The sequence below is a fragment of the Hydra vulgaris genome, chromosome 06, assembly GCF_038396675.1.
Source record: "Hydra vulgaris chromosome 06, alternate assembly HydraT2T_AEP".
Classification (NCBI taxonomy): Eukaryota; Metazoa; Cnidaria; class Hydrozoa; order Anthoathecata; family Hydridae; genus Hydra; species Hydra vulgaris.
Window position 1 is genome coordinate 27,120,979 of NC_088925.1, and position 24,131 is coordinate 27,145,109.

A 24,131-nucleotide genomic window follows, 5' to 3' on the forward strand; every position below is an offset into this window, starting at 1 on the left:
ATTAAATTTGATGCCTTGGTATCAACCGTTTTCAGCTCTCTTCTTTGCTTGTTATTTCTAACTCAAACAGAGGCTGCTTGCAGTTTTATTGGGAGTAAATATACTTTAAAAAAAAAATGCATCTCATGGAGAAATTAGTAATAGATATAGAAAACGAAGTAGAAAAACTAAGTTGAAATATCAAATAACAATCATTACTTTACCATATATTTTGATTTTGAGAAACGTGAAATTCATCTGAAAATTACAGACATAAGTCGCATGAGTCAGTGGTTTGGAAGACTATGTAGTTTTGTTGCAAGCACCTTTAAGCAAGTAGCTTAAAATCATAACGAAAGAAATGTCCAAGTTTTAACAGCGGTTCTCTGTGACAAGACCTTACGGTCTTCTTAGAGTATCCGCGTTCTTTATATTTATTCCTAACTTTTTCACTTGTAATTAATCTCTTTTATATTTGTATCTTAAACAAATTTATTTTTCTCTGTAGTAAAAGACAAAAAAAAATTCATCAAAATAAAGATTTAAGCAACATGTAAATTTGACATATCGTTTTAAAGGTCTGTTCGATTTAGTGAAAGTCGTACAACAAGCCCCGCCCGACCCTACACAAGGTACATAATCTTCTTACAAAGAGGTCGATCGTTTATTAAACAAGTTGAAAAAATATATATTTTACTTAGCTGGAGAAAAAATGTTTAATGTTAATAATGATAGTTAAAAACCGTTCATAAAAAATTTAAAGATTTTATCATTGATAAAATCTAATACTAACATGTACAGCAGAATTAACAAGAAATAATTTCCTAAAGGAGCATTTATTGCAATTTAATTGCATTAACAGATAAACATAACAAACAATACCTTTTTCAAATAAATTATCCTGAATATATAAGCAATGTAAAATATGAGTACATTTCAGTATTAAATTAAACATAAACTAAACAAACAACGGGTTCAGAGGTGCGTGAGGCAAAAGCATGTCTGAATCAATGTCTCGAAGAGCAACACAAACAAATTCTTGTGTAATGTTGCGATGGGGACGCCGTATTTTGACAACAAAATATGGCGTTCCTATATTGTTATCTTAAAAAAGAACCATTCTTTCCTCTGAAGCTCTTGAGTTCTTTTAGGTATCTCACTCTAACACTATTAAAATTTATATAAATTTTTAAAATAATTTTTAAAGTTTTAATAAATTATAAAAATGTTTATTTATGAATTATATATATCTTAAATAAAACATTCGCATTTCTTTACATTTTTAAAAGTTGTTTTTTGGAATTTATTGTCTTTCAAATATAAGGTGCTATTCTTTACAACAATCAACCAAACTCTATATAAATCATTTTAATAAAACAAAAATAATATTTATAAAAATAAAATAATAACAATATGTCGCTTGCTTTTAGAAATATATTTTATATACTTAGTTAGACACAGTTACAAACTAGTAAAAGCTGATAAAACATAAGATAAAACAAAGGTTTACAATTATACATTGTATTAACTAAAAAAGTTAGATAATACTACTAATAATAAAAATATTCACTATAATAATAATAACAACAACAATAATAGTTATTTTTATTATTGTTATTATTATTTTCTTGTTATCATTACTACTACTACTACTACTACTACTACTACTACTACTACTACTACTACTACTATAATTATTATTATTATTATTATTATTATTATTATTATTTATATTATAATTGTAATAAATAATAACATTTCTTTTATTTTATTTATATATGTTTATTAGAACAATAACTCTATGTTATTATGGGAACATAGTCCCACACAACACAATCAGCATGCCCCTAAATAAATTAAAAATATACTAAAATAAGCAGATATGTAAAATATCATTTCAAACTAAACAGAGTTTATTGGTGCTGGAAGAATTAATTTTATTTTTTTTTTAATAATTTTTTTTTTTTTGCATCCAAGGTCAAATAATTCCAGATGTCAAAATGTTAGAAAAGCTATATCTTCAAGAATCTAAGTGGCTATGCTGTTTGCGTATTTTGTTAATATGACCACTAGTCTAGTTATTATTGTAAATTACAAAAAAAATTGAACTTTTAGTACAAACAAGATTGCAAATAATTATATTACCAAGTCATATTTAGGATGTCTAACTTCAAGTGAGTCCAAACTAAGCAACTGTAGACAATTATAATAAAACAAATTTTTATATATTTTAATTTTTTTTGTAAATTTTCTTTATACTCTTTCAACTTTCAATCCATTTTGGCCTGGTGACCAAATTGGAGAATAGTATTCTAAAATTGGCCTAATAAAGGTAGTGAAAGCTTTTACTAGGATACATGTATTGCAAGTTTTAAAACATTTTAAAATTAAGTATGCTCTGGAGTTAGCTTATTTGATAACATTTGCAAAATATTTTTTGCAGTTAAAATAATATTTTTTAGTCACTCCTAGATCTTTTGGGTTTAGACCAAGTTCAAGAATAACCAAGACTATAGTAAACTTTTGTACCTTGACATAATGAAGGAGGTGCTATCTAATGTGAAAAGCAATTATTGCTAGCAATTGTTAATTGCCACATTTCTGCTCAGAGTATGAGCCTATTTAGAGCTATTGCTTAATCTTAACTATGATCTATGTTGTGATAAGAATTATAAAATTTGACATTATCTGCAAAAGGATTTAAAGAACAAAAAAAATTGTTAGTTACGGCTACTTAATCATTGGCATAAATAAAAATAATGTTGTTCCTAACGCACTACCATTTCGAACTCCACTAATGATGCAAATAAGGTTCGATAAGGAACTTCTGACCTCAGTTTGTTGATGAGATGTTTGTTGGTGAGAAATGCAGAAATCCAATTAACCAGATTACAGTTAAAACTAACAGTTTGGAGTGTGAGATAAATGTATTTTGGAATCAATATATACAATATTCATTTTTAGATCATTATTGACTGCAATACATCAATCATTTGCAGATTCTAAAAGGTAAAATGATTTTTGAGGAAACTGTGTTAGTTTGAAGTTATTAAGCTATGATGAATTAGATACTCTATAATATGTGAATTAATCATTCTTTCCATAATGTGACATAATTTCCATAATGGATCTGTAGTTATTTGGATTCGCAGTAGCTCTTTTTTAAAAATTGTAGAAACAAAAGCAAGGGGCTCTTGGTATGGTAAAAAACTTAACTTAAAGCCTGCATTAAATATAAAAGTGGAATACACAATAAATGAGCTATTTTTTCAGGAGATTATTAGATATACCATCAGGACTATGCAATGTGCTGGGTTTAACTTCTATTAAAGATTTATACAGTGCTTCTGGTGAAAAATTTGCTTTTGAATAATTGTTATCACTTGTAAAAACACTTACAAAGTGATTGCTAAACACATCACTGATTTTTTGGTTATTAGAAGTTAACTTGTTATTATTGTTTTTATCTATTAAATGTTTATTATTAACATAAGAAGCTTGTCAATATTATTTTTATAATCTTAAGCTCAACTCTTATTTGGTGAATAAGTATGGCTTCTTTGCATTTACTAGCATATTTATTGTATGCTGTTTTGTGTGCAATGCTTTTAGTAATCAATGATCTCCATAATATATATCATTCATAATATATTTTTTTATTTTCTTTTTTATAAAGTTTTTTGTTAAATAATAAAAAGCTTATGAGCTTTTTGTTTTTAAGTTTTATTATTTAGTTATTTATATAAATTAATAATTTTTCCTACTACAAAAAAAAGGAACTACATGAGCTATAAAATTTAATAACAGTTAATAAGTTCTAAATGATTTTAACGTAATTATGTTATCTACATCTTTGTTAAAATATTTTTTTAATAACTGTTAGGAAATAGATGATCCAAAAAAAAAATAGAAGAGATGTAAAAAGACCAAACTATTTTGGAAGATTTTGTGTGATTAGATTTTATTTGCAAGCTTTAGTTTAAGATAACCTTTTTTTTAAAAAACAATTGTTAATAGGAGGAGGAAGGGGGGGGGGAGAGAAAGGAGTCAGGAGGGTAAAACAATGAAAGAACCCAAAATAACCATTTGTTTACTATTACTAAAAATGAAAAGGAACAAAAGAAACTAAGAATATTGATTTAGAGTTGCTAACACTAAAGCAATTTCCATAGCAATGAAATTGTGTAAATGCATCACCATATTAATTGCATATATTCTTCTTATACCTTACAGATATTCTTCTTAATTATCAAAATGAATTAAAAATAACTTTTATTAAATTTAATGTACATTTAAATGAAAACATTTTATAAAGTTTCTTAATTATTCAGTTAAATTCTGAAAATTGTTCCCTAACTTTTCAAGTCTGCTTGATATCACAATTTTTCTTCTGCTTTATATCACAATTTTTCTTCATAAGTTAGATTTTTTCCAAATATAGTTGAACTTGAGGTCTACTAAAAGCATTTGACGAATTTAATTTACTTAAGATAAAGTAATTTTTTTTTTTAATTTAGTCTTACAATTTAAAAAATATATGGCTATGTTTTTTATTTTGATAGATTCTTTTACATCAAAATTAAGATAAGAAAAATTAGCTATTTTTTTTTGTACTTAAAAACCTTTCTTTAAATCTAAAATAACTTTTTTTACAAGATATACTTTTATCCATTAAGGGTTTAATCTTTTTTACATTTTAAAGTACATACTTTGCATCCATCCTAGCTCTCTTTTTCACTAGTGAAAATTTGCTGATATTATCAAAGTGAAAAGCCCATGTGGTGTAATAGGCCTTGATCAATTTATTATATTTCTTAACTGAAATTTGACTGAAAATGCTAATTAAAATACAAAAAGTTTCCTACTTGCAAATTGATTTATCACGATTTATACTTAGATTTGCTCTTTTTTACATATAGTTTTTCTTTGTTAAACTAAATTTAAATAGATGGAATTTGAATGCTTTTTGTCATATAACCCTTCACTTAGCTTTCTCAGCATAATTTAGTAGCAAATTACAATACCATCTTCCCCAAAAAAACTAATTTGAATGATGCTTAATGAATAAGTTTAATGATTGTTTTGCAACACAAATTATTATTATATATTTTTAAATTTATCTAAGTATTTCAGCTTTATTTTGCATATGTTTGCATATGCATATTTACATCCTCTAATCACATTTATGCAATTTTTTATTTTAAAAAGTTGATTATTTAAACTTTGTTAAGTCTTAAAATTTAAATTAATATATTTTTTAACTTAAAACTTCTTCATGATAAAAAATGTTTGCACTAATGTAGTTATATATTTATGTATTAACTAATAAATGTAATTGTTTTTAACCACATGCTTATAAGTAGTGCCAGTGAAGAAACAAGAATAAATGAAAGAGTTGCTGCTGTTAAAATACAAAGCTGGTATCGATCAATCAAAGTTCAAGTTTACATCAGGTAGTGCACTATATCTTTTATAATCTTTAGAAAACTTTCATGTACTCTGTCATGTAAATACTAATTCTAAAGACTAGGTAATGTGATTAAACACTTATGTTAGTATCAGACATTAAGGATGCAGTTAGTAATTATTTAAAAACATTTTAAAAGTATAGTTAATTGATAAGCAGTATTTTTATTTTTAATACACTATTTTTTCCTTGCTGCAAAATTATTGATAGTAATGAGGTTTTTTTATTTGATAAGAAATTTTTTGATTGCTTACACCACCTTTCTATTTAACATTCATTAGAAAATTTACTTTGAGTTTACCACAATAATAAATTTGTAAGGCCACAAAACCAGAAAATTTTTAATTTTAGACATTTTTAAATGTAAAAAAATATTGCTTAAAAAAGATAAACTAAAATAAACAAAAATATCTCAACCCAGTGTGGATTAAATTTTTTATAGTTTTTTTTTCTACAAATGTAGGAAAAAAGAACAGAAAGTTCAGGAAATTTACAAAAATTTAGAGAGAAGCACAGGGAAAAGTGTCAAATTTAGATGATTGTGACCCCCAAAAGTCTGGTCTTCCTTTACTTGTAAATTTTTATTATAAAAACTAAAATATTTTTGTGATGAAAAGAAAAAGATTCATTCATATGCCCTGATGCTGATGATACTTTTTTACGGGAACCTTTAGAAATGGTTGTGATTTCTAAATATGTTACTCTAACAAAGCTGGAAATAACAACATTGTTTTTTTTTATTTAAATATATTTTGTAAAAAGCATTTCAAAGTAGTTATTACAAAATTGCATTGTAAAATATACTATTGTTACATATTGCGGATAAGCGGTTTAAAATAGAAAGTGGTATGGTTATAGAAAATTAAACTTGGTTATTAAAATAGAAAATTAAATTTATAATTTAAAATTTTACTAATCATGCAACAAAAGTACTCCTCCAGGTTGTTAAATTACCCGCAGCTGTCTAGTATAATTATTTATTAAAACTTGCTTTTAAAACAGATGTAGAATTATTAAATATCAAGATCTGGCATTTATTTTTTAAATTAGTTTGTTTGAGTTCATTATTTGTAATACTAAAAAAGTTTACAATTTAAAGTCTTCAAAGTGGTTAAATGTTTCCTGCCTACCCTATCTACTATACCTACCTACTAAGCCTACCCTATAATGTAGTTCAATATTTGTATCCACATTTTTTATTCATAGTTACAGTAAATAAACATTATTTTAAAAAGTTTGAAAATAAAAATAAAACAATTTGACACTCATAAAAGGATAGCATATAAAAAAAAAAGTTATTTAATGTATATTATGCAGAAAAGTAAAGTTTCTTCCACAATCAGGTCATATTACTGCAAACAAGAATACTGAGGAGCGAATGATTTATAAAAATTGTGTGTCTTGAGAAAATAAACCAAGACAAATAAATTCAATAAACCGATGCTTAACTATAATGCGCTGTATATATTGTCAGCTGAGAAAGAAGAGGCTGTATGTTCATTTTTTGTGCTATCATGAAAAAATATCGTTAGAAAATATTAGTATATAAAGACTTCTTGCCAGAAAGTCTAAAGTTCTATTATTTTTGAGACCAAATTTAGCGGATACACACTCCACTGGTTGACAAATATTTGTTAATGATATCAGAAAAAAAAAATGGTTATAGAGTCTCATGGTTCTCAGCTGACAATATGTTGGTGGTGGGGAAAATAAATTATATGTCTTCAAATTTAAAAGCGCTTTTTGCACTCCTATACTATTTCAGGCATAGAATTTATATTAATCACTATAAAGATTTGTGTACAATTAACAGGATTGCCACCAAATCAGGGAAAGTCTGGGAAATTTAGATATGATTTGGGAAAATCAGGGAGAAAAAGATTGATTTAGTTAAAAGACATGGAAAATCAGAGAATTTTTATGAAAGTAAATCATATAGCTCAAAACATTGTTCAAATATATTAATATTTGATCATTACAAAAAAAATTAAAAAAACATTTTATATAAGTTTGAGTGGAGCTCTTATTATTATTACTTTAATAAATTTATTAGATGCTTTTAGTACAACTGTTAAGTTCTATGAGATAGTTAGAAAAAAACTTGGTTAATAATTTTGCATTGTATACACATACTTTTAAAAAAAAAATATCAAGAAATCTCCTTTTTATATCTTTTCCTTTGAATTAATTCTTTTCAAAATTGTCAAATGGATTCAAGTATTTGTTTTTGGAACAATAGTCTAAGTCATGTTAAATACAAATACCCCTTGAAAAATTTACTTGAAAGTGTGACTACATCGTTGGCAGCAATTAATTGCATAAATCTGAAAAAACTGTGTACAGATGGCTCAAGAGTAAACTGATTACTTCTTGATCTTATTAAAAAGTAATATGAGCAACCTAAATTTCTTAAAATTTAAAGTTGCAACCTCCATGTAATCCATTGTGCTTTTAAAACTGATTTTCAATCAGCAAGGTTAATTAATGTTTTGTGCAACCTTTTCCATGGTTCTTCTTCTAGAAGAGCTGATTTTATAATTGTCTCTGAATGTATAAAATTTTCCTATGCATTTGGCTGACTTGAAGACCAAAAAGTAGCAGACATATTATGTCTGCTACTTTAGTAGTGCAAATATTAAAAAAATAACAAAGCATTGTGAAGAATAGACGCCCGATATCAGACAGACGCCCCAATTATTCCAACTCTTTAAAGCTTTTTTTCAACTGCTTAAAGCTTAATGAATTTAATAACCAAACAAGTTTTTAACAGCATCATCAATGGGGGGCAATTTCTGCAATTTGATTTTAGTGAAAATTAGAAGTTTCTACTGTTAAATTAAATGACAATTGGATTTGCTGTAGAATGTATCATGGAATTATAGGAAAAAAGGTGTGTTATCTCAAGATGTGATCAATAGATTTATGAAAGATTGTTAGCTTATTTGAACTCTTGAAAAAATATCTGAAATAAATTTAAATTGATCTTTTCTTTTCTGGAAGATAAAGAAATAATTTGATAATGTTGTTGAATCAAGAAATATTAGGACTTGAGGAGCAGAAAAAAGTTTTGAGTGGAGTATAAAGTATTTCTGTTGTTAACTTTCTATTTATTTAGAATATTTTAAATGTGTGTTATTCTTTTGAGCTTTTAATTATTTTGAAATTCTCTATATTAAGTATTAGTTTTTATGTTTATTTCAAAGATCAATTTGCTACTTTTAACTGTTTTTTTTAAATAGCATGTGATTGTTCTAACTGTTTGATTATTTTCTAGATAAAACAGAATTATAAAAATTCCTTGTATATGGAAAATTGGCTATCTGTTTTTTTTTGGGTTGTAAAAATAGTATGTCGATGTTTTAATACTATGGTCTTGAGTAAAAATGATACAAATATCATGGAAAATAAGCAATTTCATTGAAAAAATCAGGGAATGTTATTCCAGAAGTATAGTGGTAACCCTAAATAAAGTCCTTGCATATATTTTAGTGCCCTTTTTATTTAAATATAGTTTTGATAACTTTTTATTTTTAGGTAGCCACAAAATTTTTTCATCTTCAATAATTTGATTAATTTATTAAAACTTATATATAATAAAAACTGATATACAAAAAAAAAGTTAAAAAACGTTTTAGAATTGCAATGAAAAATACTTTTTATAAAAAATTAAAATTTATAATATATAATTGAATTAAATTAAAAGTACTTTTTTATTTATGTGATTTGTTCAAAATGCTTTTATATTCTATAATAACAATTTTAGGCATTTACACAAATCAGCAATAAAAATTCAATGTGTTTACCGAGGATATATTGGTAGAAAAGATTTTGCAAAATATGTACTGGTATGCTATGTATTTTTTTTCATGTTTCCTGCTAGCTAGTTTTTTTAATAAAAAGAAAGAAAACATGCATATGATAAATTTATTGAATAGTAAACTTAGATACAATAATTAGTTGAGTTTGAAATCTACAAGGGTACTCACATTTTTTAATAGGCATTTTATTTAATAATTATCAACAAGTGAAAAGGGACATTAATTAACTCTCAAGTTTATCTATACTATAACTGTTGTTTCTGTGTATAGGTTTTATCAAGGTTGTGGTTCTAAAAAAGGTTGTTTTTATAACATATTTTAAATGTCAATTCCTGTTTTGGTATTTTTCTAGATGTATGTTTAAATTTCTAATAGAAGTTGTAAACAAAAACAAAAAAAAAAACTAATCATTACAAGTATAATTGTAGGACTTAATTGTAGTTTTGACCTAATTTTTTTCATGACTTAACTCAAACAGTTGCAATAGAGTGTCATTTTGTAGACCATTTTATTTCTAAGTCAAAACACAAGCCCAAAATCATGTTTACTACAAATTCAAATTAATCATCTGGTAAATTAATTTGTCAATAAGACATTATTTGACTTTTGTTAAGGGTTGAAAACTTACTGAATTTTTTTATTGCCAATAACATGGTAAAAAATAAAAAATTATTAGTTTACCAGTAAAAAACTTATAATCTTGAATGTTTTCTAAAATTGTTCTGAAATTATCAATTTTAAAAATAAAGCATCAAAATTGTGGAACTCAAGACATATTTTATTTCTGTTGCGAAATCACTACATCTTTTTTGTACTCATGTATTACTACATCTACTTTTTACTCATGTATCACTTTGTACTCATGTATCACTATATATCATACATCTACTTTGTACTCATGTATCATTATGTATCATACATCTACATCGTACTCATGTATCACTACATCTACTTTTTATTCATGTATCACTGCATCTATTTTGTACTCAATTTTTTGGCATTGGTTATTAGAAACAGTTTTAATTAAATAGTTGTTTTACTTCCTTCTGCAGCAACTTTTGAAGGTAAATAATCTTTATCATTTTCTGATAAATAATCTTTATCACAAAGTATCTTGATGATTGCCGATTGAATGCTAAAACTGAAATTTTTTACAGTTGTGAAGTTGTTTAATTTTATATTAAACCTTAATTACTTAATTAGTTTTTTGTTTTTAGTTTAGCATACATTTTTTGTATAACTGTTCACAATTTTTTGAATCGTATTAATAGATTTGGGAAAGTTAGTGTAACCCTTAGTATTAAACAATTTTAACAAATAGTAAAACATTTTTTTGCTGGAAATTTGGCAGAAAACCGCACCATGAAATGAATTATTTGACTTGTTTTTAAAAATTACTTATAGATAAATTATCTAATTCGTGTATGAGTTTATTGTTCTGATTACAATTTATTTTTAAAAGGTTGTTTCCTAAGATTTAAAAGTGTACAAGTAACAAGATTTTCAAGTTAACTTTTACAAATAGTTATATTCTTTAAAGTATTTGCAAAAAATTTGCAAAATTCATTAGACCTTCTTTTTTGTGAGATTTCAATTTGCTTGGTTTGGCAAATTGACTTATTAGTTCACCTATTTGAAAATATATTTAAACCTGGTTTTACAAATTTTATTAATTGTAAAATTAAGTTTGAATTATTAAAAACTTTTTTTTATGTTGCCCTTAAGATGACATTTTTTGTTTCAGTGCTGAAAAGAATGACTTCTATGTAATTCTTATTATTCCTATTAGTCAAGCCTCACTTGACTATGACCCCTCTAAATACTGTTCTGTCAATTCTTACTATTAGCAAAGCCTTTGAGATTTAATTTGATAAACTTTTTTTATCTTATCCTTAGTCCAGAAACTTACTCTCTGACAATCAATACAGATTTTGATCCACTTGTTCTACTGCTGATTTGTTAATTTTAACAACAGAAAGTTTCTATTGTGCATTAGATAGTAGTGGCGGTCTTATTTACAATCTTTCTTTATACAATGTATCTAGGAAAGTTTTTATATAATCATTATAAAGTTATACCTTTTTTAATTGCATTATTAAAGTCATCCTTGATGCACAACACTCTCATATTTTTTTAATTTCTAGTAATCTTTTAACTTCTAGTAATCTTTGGTGTACCACAAAGTTTTATTCTTGGTTTTATGTTGTTTCACATATATTATAATTTTTTCTGATAATCTCATCTCCAAAGCGGCTCCATTGGCAAATAAAAACCTTATAATCCAGTTTCTTTTTGATTGCATAAAACAGGCAGCCAATTATGAATTTGATCTTCCTTCTGTGACAGGTTGGAGCTTGCAGTAGCTTGTGAATTTTTACTGATTTAAAACTCATTTTTTTTACTTTACTGCTAAATTTGCTGTTGAGTTGAATCAACATTTAAAAAAATATATATATATTTTTCAGCTTTATAGTTCAATTTAAGAATAAAATTAGTAAAAAACCTTATAATGTGTCTAATAGTCTGAGATTTCAGTAAATAAATGGTTGAATTTATAAAGACTGCAATATCATTAAAAAATTATAACCATTTTTTTGCATTTATTAATTTGTTTATTTTACAAAGTATTTTTTAAAGTAAACAAAGATTATTTATTTTACAAGTTACTGGCATATTTCATTAAAATCTACTCATTACAAAAAATGTTTTGATGACAATGTTAACTGCATTATTATAATAAAAAATATTTCCTATTTTTGTTGATGGATTAATTCTACAAAATGTGGTTATAATATTCTAGTGCATTAAATCTGCAGTCTGAAGCCTACTGGGTCTTTTATCTGGCTCTGACTAAGCCTCTAATGGTTGATAAATATTCTTACACATATATTACATTATTTGATAAATTTTTAACAAATTATATTTTTATTTAGAATAGGGCAAAGCAGCTAAGACAATCTTTTTATAATAAAATGGCAACCGTGGTAAGGCTTGTTTTACATATTTAAATGTTGAATTTACATTTCACATTTATTTCACTTGTTTTAAAGGAATGCATAGTGTTTAATTCACACATTTCTTTACTGGAACATAAAATATTTATCAATTTTTATTATCAAAAATAATATTTATACTTTTTTAAAGTAATCTTTTTCAATATATAGTATTTAATTTTCAATTCTTTAATGTATAACTTTTGGGAGAGTAGTGAAAGTTTATTATTTTTAGAGGTAACTCAAGATCCTTAAATATCAGACAGCTCCCTAATATTCATGACAAAAAAATATTGATGTGGGCTACATGTGTCATTAAATGATAGCAACAATAGATTTATGAGATGCTAATTTGGGCTATGTTAGATGTGTGTGGGTATGGTATTAATGCTACTTAAGTGGTAGCCACATATGATCTACGTGTAACTATAATACTTATACCATTTAAGTATTATAAATACCATAACCAAAAATAGCCCAAATTTTTACCATCCCATAAATCAAGTGTGGTTATCACATGTGACATGCATCAAATTTTTTTGTCAGGTTATCAAGAAAACTTACTTTAATCCTTTTACTTCCAAAAAAAAAACACAATAAAATGATTGTTTGTAAAATATCATCAGTATTTATCTTTTAAAAATACAAACTTTGATTAGCCTTGCTCACGTTATCAAATGGCGTTTTTAGCGTTGTCACATTTACTAACAAATAATATGATCTGCATAGCAGGTCACAGGAATTAAAAGTATGTCAACCTGGGTCTCAAAAAAAGGAAATTTTTATAAAAATTATAAAATGATAACCATATATTATGAAAACATTTTCTGAAAAAAGTTAACAAAGTGGTTTTATTATTATTTTATAAATTTAAAAAAATTGTTGTTTTTAGTCAACAAAATCTAAAATAATATTATTTATAAAAAATTGTTTAAACTTAAAGGAATTTTATAAATTTTTTGCTGTTGATAATATTAGAAACCTGTCTGATGTTTAAGGGCTACAAATAAAAATGATTTTTATAAAAAAATATTTGAAACTTGGTATTATTTTATTATATAGAACTTATTTAGGGGGTAGAAGCAAATGTTTCTCTGAAATGTTGTTTTAAGCGACAACTTATTAGATTATAAAATATATATGTATATATTTGTTTAGATTTATTATTATATATTTTAGATTCAATCCCGATGGAGAGGTATGTATTTTTTGTAATCCTGATGGAGAGGTATTTTTTGTATTTTTCAATAGTTATAATATTACAATTCAAAAAAGGAACTTTATAGTTAAAAATGGATTGAAAAATTGAAATTAAAAAAGTATACATTTAAATACTTATACTAATTTTACCAGTTTTATATTTATAGAAAAATTAAAAAAAAAACATTGTTATTATACTTTGAACTTAGAATTTCATTATTATTAACATTGCTTAATTATCTTGAAAGAAAATTTTATCATATGAGTTGTTACACTGACGATTCCACTTGTTGCTTAACTCAATATCATGTTCTTTGCATATTTCAAATTATTTTGTTGTTGTGCATTTTAGATACGTTTAATATTGTTGCTAAGGTTTTGTAAATAACTAATAAATAAGTTGTGACGATAGATGAAAGAGTATTGAAACAGCAGTAATAGAACAAGAGATGGATTAACAAAAGAATTGATGAGTAAGGAAAAAAAAGTGTTTCATAACATAATAAGAGTAATTTAATATTTTGAATAAAAAATGATAAATTTTTTAATTAGTGACTATTTGAGTTAAGGACCTAATATGTATTTACAAGGCGATTGTCTGAAAAAGAAAAAAATTCATCATTAAAAAAATCCAGCTCAGCATTTACAAGCTACCATTTACTGCATCATGTTTAGTTCATAAGAAATTTAGAATATTTCTTATAATAAAACATTATTTAATACTTTTACCTACCTCTCAAAATTTTTTTATTTCTGCAAAAATAATTATGTAGGAAAAAAATTAGCTTAAAGCTTTTTTTGTATAATGTTTTAGGCTATTTTGTTAGAAAATATAAATTGAACTTTTCTGCTTGGAAAGACTACTTTATGACATTGAAAGCAAGAAGTGAAGTTTTCAGGTAAAATTAACTCAAAATTCACACCCGTAATAGTAAAAATTTACTTAACTCTATACCAACACTTTATTTGAGAAAAATAGATTGTGCTAAAATGTTGAAAGATTTATTCGCTAGTGATTGTAAAACAAAACTTTTTTTTCCAGAGAAAATTTACAAGAATTTTCACGATATATTGCTTTAGAAAATGAATGGGAAAAACAAAGAAAATATATGGTACAACATAATTTAGTTTGCAATTATATTAAATACAACTGATGCATGAGGTAGTGAAGAAGTAATTTCATAATATCTTGTATTATGTAAGTTTTTCTTCCAAGTAAATATTTAGGAAGAAGAAAAGCTGTTAAATCGAAAGATGCATTATTTGATAAGCACAAAGGTTTCTAGAGGTGTCTATAACTCCCCAAAAACATGTCTTGGAGGTAAAGAGTTTTTGCTTCGTAACTCAAAGCCATTTAGTAAGTTAGAGCGTGAGAAAATTCAAGAAAAGAAAAAAGAAATGTTTTTGCGCACTGTTACTGGTATACCAAAGTATGTGGAGCAAGTCAGTTTGGAGAATTGTTTATTAAAAAGACCTAAAGAAAAATCGATTTGGCCACAAGTTAGTAGTTCACTCTTTTTAGCATCTTGTGCATAGTTATACAGACATAATTATCTATATTAGTCATATGTGTGCAGTTTACAAAACATATAGTTTTTCATAATTTTTTTATTTTAAAGAGTTTTTTTCACTTATGTCATTATTTTTTTGGTTTTTACTGTGATAAAAAAAATCATAATCATTAATCTGAAATGATTTGCATTGTATATAAATAATGTTCAGGGTCCTTTTCGTAGCCCTGGAGAAGTGCGTCAGCAGCGCCTAAAAAAGCTTCAAACAACCCTAAGGGTTACAACAGAATACAAATCTGATGAAGGTTCCAAGTAAGTAGTTTGTGATCATTATTTTTATTATCATCTTTGAGTGAACTTAGTTACAATACCTTGATAGTGAATTTTATTTACAATACTTTGAAACTGAACTTTATTTACAAATAAATTTGAAAATAAATTTTTTTTTTTTTTTTCAGTTTTTAGATTTAAGATAAATATCAAAAGAAAAAAAAGAAAATACAAGGAATTGATTCCAATTTTTTTCCTGTTTTAATTTTTTTACAATTTTATGAACCTTTAACATAAATAATTCAACTCCTTATAATTTAGGCATTTTTTATTTTTTATTTAATATTTTTTCATACTTTTACAGCTTTTACTTTGTATTATTACATCTATTACAACATGTAGTAATGTATTGTTACAACGTATTATTATTGTATTATTACTATAATTACTGTTATAATTTTTATTGTTTTTATTACAGTATGTATTGTTGTATATTTTACTGGTTATAACCTTGACTGTATATATTACTGTATGTAAGAATATGTACATACATATAAATAACTCATGTCGCTTTTGCGTTTTTGGCTTGCCTCTCATATCACTAGACTACTGATCTTACAGATCCTACAAGAATCCTATAGGATGAGTTGCACAAATCCCTGCAGGACCTACAAAAATCTTTTTAAAAGATTATGTAGGATTTTAAGGAATTCTTATAGGATAAGGTAAGATTTACAAGAAATTTTTAAAAGATCTTGTAGGACTAACATAGGATTCTTATAGGATGCTGTAAGCAAGTTTTTGATTCGTATACAGGGCCGCCAAGAGCTGTCATGCTGCTTGGGACAGCAACCCTGATTGGCGCCCTTATTTATCAAAATTTTCCTATATTATAGATGAAGGACCTATTTTTTTTTTAGGTTTTTTCTTTTCATTTGGCGCTCTTTGGATATCTGCTGCCCAGGACAAACTATCCCTTTCGTTCCCCCTCTTGGTGGCCCTGTTCGTATAGAAAGCATAATATTTAGTATTATTATAATTAATAACATAAATCTAATAACCAAGCCAATAACATCCGCAATTATCTTTTTATTTTGAATGGAAGGAAAACATGTCTATTCATCTTTTGAATTACTGATAATAGGTTAAAGTTATAGTTTGAATTAACATTTCTTAGTAAAATAAAGTTTCATTCTGTATAAAAGAAATTTTACACATATTAAAAACTAAATAAATAGTATAGCAGATATTGTTTATTTTAATCTGTTAAAATACAAATTGCATGGCTGATGACTTTTGTTTTATTCTTTAAATCTAGTCCACTCTGGTTCAGACTTCGTAATAAGAAGTTTATCATAAGAAATATAGATATATATCAGAATGTCAATTGTCTCTCTACTTTATAGATTGTGTAAATAGCTCGATGATTTAGCTTCACTATGCTAATTTAGTGCCTACATGAGCTATATAGGCACTAAATTATCATAGTGGAGCTGAATCATCTAATGATGAGAAATCGTTTTATCATTATTTAAGCACTTTGTCAGACATTTATACCCCCCTTCCTCCCACATACATATATACACCCCTCAGCCTGTGCCAACAGCCTATAAAAAAAGGTGAGCCTTAAAGCTGCTGCCCTATAACACTACCTACATAAGCATGTCCTAATTAAAAAAACTTATCTATCAGCCTTTCCATGGGGCTCAAAGATATGACTTGTCATATAGTTTGGTCCAAATTTGCATATAACATAATCAATCACAAATGAATTCGCATTTGACTGTTTAAAGTATCTAAGCGTCTACTTTGCCCATCTGCATCAGCAAATGTAGCTTATAGATATTTAAAGATATTTAGAAAACCATTTTTGGCAAAATTGCAAAAAAGACAACAAAATATAATTTCAGACAAACATGATTGGCGCAACTGTTGACCTACTACATCACTCTCAGTCGTTTGATTGAGTGAGCCTTCGTTATTGAGCAGATCGACAGCCTCCTGCTGCAGCTGTAAAAGATGATTGGTCCCTTTTCTGATTCTAATAAGTTCACCTATACAATATAATTTACAATTAAAAAAAAACATAAAAACCACAACCATGATTATCACAATTATGTGATGAAATCATAAAAATTACATACTATTAGATTCCTGCAACACATTTGTTTGGTTATTGATGGATAACCAAACATAGATAAAAATGTAGAAAAATGTATGTAAATACTTATAAATTAAAAAGACAACAGGAACAACAAAGCTGAAATTGATCAAGTGTAAGAATATATGATATTACCTATGAAACTAGGACATAAATTAGCATTAATCTTAGGGTGCATAGTACATGATGATTTCAAGACAAGGTAAATTAATGCCTGCTCATTAATGGGCAATACTACAATTGTTAATCAACTTTGATGCACACACCTTCAGGCTAATGTCGTCAGGAATAAAGATGGAATAAATGTATGCCTGCTGCAGGCATAGAAATGTATTGGCACCCATTTCTGTGTATACCAATATTGTCTTTAATAAATAGAATGCCAAAATTTTATTTTATAACAAGTCAATAATCTTCAATCTATGATACATAAATCATCCAGGTCATATTTTAAAAGTCCGAAAAACTGTTCAGGTAAAATATGCAGTAAAAAATCCGAATTATATTTTTGCTTATTTTCCTCTTAATTTTTGTTTGTTAATGTTTGTTAATTCATGAATCACACAAATAATAGGTACACCGAAATACCACACACAATATATCCAAATCTAGACATTTTATACATTTTATTTTGAGTTCTAAATACAGAACATCAAAATGTATTTATGTGCCAAAGGTCTGATATATCTTTAGTGAATTAGTATTGAGTCTTCCCACGTACATCAAATAATTTTAGAGAAAACCGAACATGTTATCCCAACCACTAACAATAGGTTAAAACTTGACATATATAATTGAGCCTTAACATTTTCCTAACGTATTAATTATCTAATCACTGTGCTGTTATCCATAAAATAAAAACAATAAATAATAAATAAAAAAATGAGTATTCAACTTACTATAACTTTATTGTGCGAATGAAGGTGTTTGTGAAACTGAAGTGCAATCTGAATGAACAGATATTTAAATGCATGTAAAAGTTTGCGTTCAATGTATTGCAATTCTGGATGACGCATGTTGAGGTTAAGCGGTTAAAGAGTTGAAACAATAGAAAATATGCTCTTCAAGCTAAGTTTTAACAGATATATATACGATTGGTAAAGTGTAAAGTGATTAGTTAGTGATTGGAGAACATATAAAAAAAATTAATAGACGTCGCAAAAGTCAAATGCTTTCGAAATAGTTGTTGGTGAGGGGGCAAGAAAAGACAATCAGCTGCGTTATTAAATAAGTTTATCTTTAAACCAATAAAATAGAAGTTGAGCTGACCAGCAGAGGCAACAAATTATCATATTTAAGATTATTCCATCAGTCCCCATCCAACAAGCAGAACCCCAACCAACTATGTAAGACGACAATGACCAAAGCGATTCCCCGCAATTTTTTTTTGTGCTAAACTTATGATGTAATCCCCAATTTTACAATTGTGTAAAACAGCCGTGTATTACACATCTGAAAATCAATAGCAGGAGTTTTTATGGTCCTATAGGATTTGCAAGGCAAATAAAATCTTACGAATCCTGTAAGGTATTCTATAAGATAGTATAAGAATACTGTAATCCTATAACACTTATAAGTTGTCTGTAAGATAGTAAACTAAGGATGATTTATATATACCAGCAATTAAAATATATTTACTTGAGCTGACCTTGTTGGTCCATGTTTTTTTTTTTGGTTTTTAGATTTGAGATCAATACCAAAAGAAAAAAATAAGAAAATACAAGAAATTGATTCTATTTTTTTTCCTGTTTTAAATTTTTTACAACTTTATGAACCTTTACCATAAATAATATTAAAAAAGTAATTTTTTCATCATTAAAGTTGTTTGCTTAAGTTGATAAAAAACGTCAGAATCAACATAAAACCCTAAAATGACTAACATGGACAGTAAAATGTCTTTTACTGTCCTAAAATTTTAGGGTTTTATGTTTTAGGGATTTTAAAAATTTAGTTACAATCATAGTCTATCTTTTTTAAAAGTTAGAATTACAAACAAAATATATAAAACCTTAAATAATACGCACAATGACAATTTAAAAAGTTATACAAAATAACGTAAAGAATTTGAAAGTTATAACAAACATAACATTTACATAAATGCTTATGAGTTCGAGGCAATACCCTAAAACCCTCAAACTATAGTCAATCAGAGAAATTTACTCATTATATAGCTATGTTATTTAGTTGTGAAGTAGCAATTTAGCAGAAATCTTGATTTTATGAATGAAGAAAAATGAATCTGTTGGAATAATAAAATGCATAAAAAGTTTAGGATAAGCAAAAAAAGTAAAATGCAAAAAAATGCAAAAGGAAATTCTATAGTCAAGAAGAGGCAACCAGAAAATGCTGGAAAGTGGCTATGTGGAGTTTGTTGGAAATGAATTAAGGCAAACTCCAGTGTTTGTTCAGTTTTTAAGAACATATGTTTACAAGATATGTAGTGGTACTCTTGCGTGCTTAATACAAGGGAGGGAAAGGGTGGAAAATAAAAGGGAAGTGGAAATTTTTAGAGGAGATCTAATAAACAGGGGGTGTTGTCTTAATAAAAGGGTAAATGGGAGTTTTTACAAAACATGCATAAAACAGTTTAGTTCTTGTGTGGCTTCCAGTTAAATTTTATCATAATTTCTGTAGGATTGTAGTCGCCCTTTTGGGGAGGTGATTATCACGTAGCACCCCACGCTCTTTATGCTGATCAACTGGCGTCACCTAATCTATAAGTTTCTCATTACAAAATTTTGTGTTTATTTTTGCATTATTATGGAAATAAAAAACTAGGTAATAACAATCATTGTTTACATTCCTGCTTTACAAATTTGCCTGCTTTTATGGCAGAAAACAAATTGAAAATATTTTGTTTTAAGAAAGTATCTCTTATAATCATAATGTACGCAGTCAATGCGCTTTTAACATAAAAAGTTTGGTGTATCAAAACTACTGTGACTTTACAGTGACAGATGTTCATAAAACTACAATGACTTGGCAAACAGTAAACAACTTTTTTTTTTAAAAGGAGAAAAACAAAAAATTATAAGTTAACTGATTTCAACATTGTGGAGCAATTTAGATTTGTTTTTATGTGTTAAAAAAGTTTTAGGCAAAAACCCATATGGCACTCCCTCCCCACTTTAAACCTACTTTCAAAGTGTATGCATTAATATTTACAGCAATAACCACTGAACTACAAATGAATGATGTACATTAGGGTGTCACAGAAAATTTTTTTTTCTTTCTGGGACACCCTAATGTCAATCCTCCTTATTTGGTCCTAGTAGACTACCATAAAAATATCTGGCCTCAAAGTCATTGTTAAACTGAAGAACGCGTTTTAGAAAAAAGTTTCATTTACATTTTAATGAGTTTGGAGAGTTTTTTTGCATTTTTTCGATTAAAACTCTGCAAATATATTTAGAAATACAAGAAATAAATTTTTAATAAATTATCAGTTATTAGGATATTGAAAAACAGTAGCAGTGTATATTGTATACTGCTACTTAATTCTAATTTAAGTAATATAAATTTAATTACTTAATGAAAATTTTTACATATATGTAAAATATATATATAAAAGTATTGTATATTTTGTGATTGATTCTGTTTTATTTTACAATATAAAAAATAATATTTAATATGGTAAGTGCAGGTCATATTGGAAAAGGTAGTGGAAGAAGAATTCTTTATCTGTTGGGGTACCTTCTCCAGATATTTCCTCCAAATAGACTTCCAACTGGTGGGGAAGTTTGTCACATAATTTACTGGATTAACCGGAGTCATGCAAATGCAATCAAAACATTGTCATCCAAAATTGAATGTTCTCTGGGGAGTACAAGCAAGCTTAAATGCAGTGGTGGTATGTGCTATGCTGATAGCAGAAACAAAATACCAAATGTGTGCATCATGAGGGGGCTGGTTAACGTTTGGAACAAGGCAGACTTTAATGAAAATTTTATTATCAGTGAACCGTCGATTAAGTAAGCGACTAAATATAAAAATCTCTTGTCATAAAAATTAAGTGTTCTGTGAATCAAATTTATCTGTGAAATATTTTAACAGTTTTTATGCTATATTTTAAAATGTTGACATTTTTTAAATGTTTTAGCTTTTTTATTTAGGAATAGAATCATTTCTCTTTATACCCAGTATATTAAATTTTTAAAGATAAAAACCCTAGAGATGAGCAAAGAAACTATGACCCAACACACTTAAGAGTTCTTCGACAAGGCCAATGTTTTGTTTCCTATACACAAGGAAGACATTTTCAAGTTAATTAGCAAAGATCCTAGAAGGAGTAAATATGCTGTAAAAGAGGATTCAATTTTTTTGAAGTAATGTTTGAAAAGGGACATGGTCAAGATGTCCTACTATAATGACAAAACATTTGCTGAACTAGTTGCTGAAGGTAAGGAAAGGATGAAAAACGTGCTGAGGAAAATGGTAGAAGAAGAGCAATAGGAGGAGAGACTGAGAGCAATTGAGCAAAAAATGAATGCTAATTACTGGAAAAAGCTGCAGAAGAAGAAGGTTTGAGAAATTTTCAGCAGGAGTTCTCCATTAGGTGTAGTGGAACAGATTATGATTCAGACTTTAAGACTCCTACCGTAAAGAAAAAAAGTTGCATGGTTCAACCAAGATTTGGCTTTAACTCAGTCTGAATTATGTTTTGGATAAGTGGATTCCATTTATAACAAAGTAAATAAGCTTATGTATAAAAAAGTGAAGTATATGACAAGTATATAAACAACTTTAAGTTAAAACAACTTAAATGTTACATAATTTAAAAACGACAATGCTCTGTTTTTTTTAGGTATGAAGTTAGCGTGAGAACTGAAACAGCAATGTTGTCTTCCCTATTCCAAGCTGGGGGAGTAGATATTGACATGTTGAACATTACTAAGTCGCAGATGGCAAGAAAAAACCATGAAATTACAGAGAATGAAGCACTTATAGTAAGAGAGCAGAACCTGGATAAGATAAGGGATATTGAACTTGTTCTTCACTTTGACACAAAGTTGGTGAAACAATTCAGGATGGAGATCAAAATTTCACAAACAGTAGAAGGGTTGTCTATTAGTAGTGAACCTCTCCAGAGTCCAGCTCACTTGACTTTCTTCTGAGAATACTTGAAGTACACTTCTCCAAAAGGAAAGATCAAGCACTGGCAAAGTCTTGTGGAATATTATGACTTAACAGACCAGATCATAGGTTGTTGTGCTGACATAACTTGCTCAAACACTGGAAAACATAATGATGAAATTAGAAATATTGCAGTTTATTCTCTACCTTGTCCAATTCTTTGGCTAATGTGCAGGTATAATGTGTTACTATATAAATTACAGGCATTTTTTTCTTTTCATTTTTTTCTGAGAGTAATAACAGAAAATGATAATAATAATAAATTTAGGCATCATATAATGGAATAACATGTTCATCATGTTATGATGGAATTACAGGGAGAAACAAAGGGACCCAGTTGATCCTTGTACAAAAAACATTAAGATCTTTGGCCTAACATTGAAAAAGGTGTGAATACATTGGCCAACATTGAGAAATTTAATTAGGATGGACCTGAGTTTGCTCTTGTAACCCTCTTTCACAATCTTGCAAATGAAACAATGCAGTTCTGCATGACAGTTCTTAAGAAAAATATTTTTGACAGTGGTGATTACAAGTATTTATGTCAACTGGTAGCTTTTTACCTCAGGGCAGATTTGTTGAACTTTAGGTTTCTACAACCAGGTGCACATCACGAAGCAAGATTTATGGCTGATTCATTGTATCTGTTAGAAATCGAATGACCAAGAATTACAACAAACAACTCAGTATCAATGAGATTAGGATGATACAAGATGCAACAGATTATGTTGTGATCTTTCACTGTTTATTATTTCTGAAGAGCCCAATGGCAGCTCAGGCTCCATCCAATGATCTTCATGATAGACCCACTTTACTCCAAGAAGTACAGAAAGATTGGCAAAGCTCTTAATCTTAGTATTCTCAGACATAGTTTGTTTTTTACACCACAGTGTGTTATCTTTGCTTTAGCAAACCAGCGCTTAGAAGAGAAAGAGAGGATGGATATTCTTGTGGAATTGTTAAAATGAGATGTTCCAGAGATGAAGAGCTTTGACAAATAACAACCAGAACCTTTTACACAGGTTTATCCCCTCTCTTTGTTTCTCAGTAGTGTCTCTTTTTTCTCCATCTAGGTATAACCAAAGATGACATTATCTCATGGAAAGAAGTCAAATTTGGAGAAAAGTTTCAACAATAAATCTTTCAAGACATTAATGTCCAGTGTACATCAATTAGCAGTTGTTAATGACAGGGCTGAAAAACACATTAAACTGGCACAGGATTTCATTGGAAGGATACATTCCAAAGACAGGCTCCAAGGCACGATGATGGTGGTTTTAGACAACCAGTAGAAGGTGTCTAAACGTACCACTAAACAAGACTTGAAAAATATTTAGATAAAAAAAGCACTATATGGGTACATTTTTGTTTTTGAAATATACTTTTTCCAACTAAAGTTTAAAATTTCTTGCACCACTAATTTTTTTTTGTATTTTGTTGTATTTTATTTTAAAAAACATTTTAAAACGATGCAATTTTAATAAAGAATAAAATAATTATGAAATTTTTTCAAAGTTGCAGTAAGTATAGCAGTCAAAATTAATAAATTGGATAATTAACTTTAAGTTAACTTTAAATTAACTTGAAGTTAATTTGATT

At 27.3% G+C, this 24,131-nt stretch overlaps 1 protein-coding gene across 2 annotated transcripts in view; it reads left to right on the top strand.

The window, feature by feature from the left end:
• The first annotated feature begins 990 nt into the window (after positions 1 to 990).
• LOC101237112 (spermatogenesis-associated protein 17) overlaps positions 991 to 24,131 on the top strand; it is a 31,943-nt gene continuing 8,802 nt past the window's right edge. Inside the window, exons 1-9 of one of the 2 annotated variants that reach the window (XM_065799740.1) lie at positions 991 to 1,130; positions 5,340 to 5,432; positions 9,210 to 9,291; positions 12,198 to 12,248; positions 13,437 to 13,455; positions 14,272 to 14,356; positions 14,500 to 14,569; positions 14,685 to 14,957; positions 15,180 to 15,280. In XM_065799740.1, the coding sequence (XP_065655812.1) occupies positions 1,063 to 1,130; positions 5,340 to 5,432; positions 9,210 to 9,291; positions 12,198 to 12,248; positions 13,437 to 13,455; positions 14,272 to 14,356; positions 14,500 to 14,569; positions 14,685 to 14,957; positions 15,180 to 15,280 (842 nt within the window). In that variant the 5' untranslated portion in view covers positions 991 to 1,062. The remainder of the gene's footprint in view (positions 1,131 to 5,339; positions 5,433 to 9,209; positions 9,292 to 12,197; positions 12,249 to 13,436; positions 13,456 to 14,271; positions 14,357 to 14,499; positions 14,570 to 14,684; positions 14,958 to 15,179; positions 15,281 to 24,131) is intronic. The other variant, XM_065799741.1, reaches the window with a different exon arrangement.